Source organism: Gastrolobium bilobum, unplaced genomic scaffold, assembly GCF_033153095.1.
Source record: "Gastrolobium bilobum isolate Gb01-03AN ecotype WA unplaced genomic scaffold, APGP_CSIRO_Gbil_v1 utg264371, whole genome shotgun sequence".
Taxonomy (NCBI): Eukaryota; Viridiplantae; Streptophyta; class Magnoliopsida; order Fabales; family Fabaceae; genus Gastrolobium; species Gastrolobium bilobum.
The window spans coordinates 1-1,901 of NW_026898989.1; the positions used below are offsets into that span (position 1 = coordinate 1).

Consider the following 1,901-nt stretch of genomic DNA (forward strand, 5'->3'; position numbering starts at 1 on the left):
TATACATACTCCAAAGCTTATTATTTTTTTTTTCTTTTGGAATGAAAATGCACATGGTTATTTGTTGAACTCAGTGCATCTTATTAATAAGGGAGTTCTAATTTTTTCAAGTTTTTTATTTTAATTTACAATGATAAGATAGAATTTTGATGGTCAAGATTTAGTGTAGCTTTTAAAAAACTGAATATTGTCCTCTGTTTTATTTCTTTATACCAATAATCCAATATAATATGGTCCTTTGTTTTACTATATATTTTCCTTGTTACTTCTATATTTTTTTATTGTTTAGTATTGACTGATATATATTTTTTTTGGGTAAAGAATCTATTTCAGTTTCAAGCTCCAGAAGCAATTGCAAAGCGTTATTGTCTACTTACCATGGGAAGAAGGTTCAAGAATCGCAAGTTAAAATTATGGTATAAAAATTATGACCCACTAGATTCTAGAGAAAAACTAATTTCTAATGTCCCCACTGGTGTTCCGAAAGATCAATGGTCGTCATTTGTGGACTATCATTTGAAACCAAGTTATAAGGTAATTTTATTTGATATTGGTTGCTTGTAATTGTTTTTTAAAGTTGGCAATCTTTATTAATATCCTGTTATTATCATAGGAGTTATGCCGGAAGAATGCTTTGGTTAGGAAAAAACAAACAATTCCACACACCGGGGGATCCAAACTGTTGTCTCGGAGAAGACATGAGATGGTAAGTTACTTGTGTTGTGTCTTGTTAGGTCTTATGTAATTCACATTGCATCTTATAAGAGTAAATATTTTATAGGAGGAAGAGATCGGACATGCTGTAGGTCGAGGTGAACTTTATATTGCAACGCATAAGAGAAAAGATGGGTCATATGTTAATGAAGAGGCAAGGACTACAGTGGTAAGTCATACTAATATTTTCTGCTTTTAGACTATAATAATGCATCAATCGATGTCTTTGCCTTCTTTATTATTATAATTTAGCTAATCCTAGTTGTGTATTATTTACAAAGTTATCATTATTATTTGTCCCTAGCTCCATACATGTATTTATTTCTCCTATCTTGTAATTCCTTATTAAACTGTTGATGGAGTTCAAGTATAAGTAATTGCTTCATTTAGAAAAATGAAGAAGTCACTCGAGATCATTCATTTCTTGTTGCTGCACTGAAGGAATCTTCACTGCTTGTACGATTCAAATCCTAAATAAGTGTCAGTAGAAATTTAGGGGAATATCGCATATTGCCCCAATTTCCATTCTTCAATGTTCTTGTTGGTCAAGTACTTGAATGTTTGATGACATGGCCACAGTAATTGGTGCTTCCAGCAAGACTATGACCACACTGTTTCTTAATTATTTTTCTATCATATTAGATTCATGAATTTTTCTTACATGTACAGGAGAAAATTCATGAAGAATTAAGTCAGAGCACTAATTTTACTGAAATTTCAAGAAATGATGCGGTTGCGAAAGTGTTGGGACCAGAGCACTCTGGTCGTGTTCGTGGTTTAGGCCTAGGTGGTCTTCCTAGTATTGCATTTGGACCCACCATAGGATGATTTAATCATTCAGGCTCTATTTTCTTAAGTATGAATCAAGCTGAAAATTCTCAATTGAGAAGTGAAGTTACTACTTTGAAGACCAAGCTAGTAGCTTCTGAGCAGAATGTCAAGACATTGCAAACAATAATGCTTGCGTACATACAAATGAAGGAAGGACAAATTCCTCCGGAGTTGGATGCTTTGTTGGGTATTGCTTCCATTCCAATGGTAATGATTTCATATGCTTATTTTTAATATTGAACTTAGTTACTACTTCTTAAGAGAAAGTAAGTGTCTTATTCTTTTAAGTATGCTAAAATGGTGCAATGTCTTTCGCAGGATGAAGGGAGTGAAGAAGGTATCCCAACACCACACGG

General features: G+C 33.1%; 1 protein-coding gene across 1 annotated transcript; it reads left to right on the plus strand.

Annotated features, from left to right (window-relative positions):
* Positions 1-321: 321 nt before the first annotated feature.
* Positions 322-1,542, plus strand: LOC133286080 (uncharacterized; the record flags this gene model as incomplete). Its single annotated transcript, XM_061483426.1, has 4 exons — positions 322-534; positions 614-706; positions 782-883; positions 1,384-1,542. Coding segments are annotated over 4 exons (567 nt in total), but the record flags the coding sequence as incomplete, so codon positions are not given.
* Between the last annotated feature and the right edge of the window lie 359 nt (positions 1,543-1,901).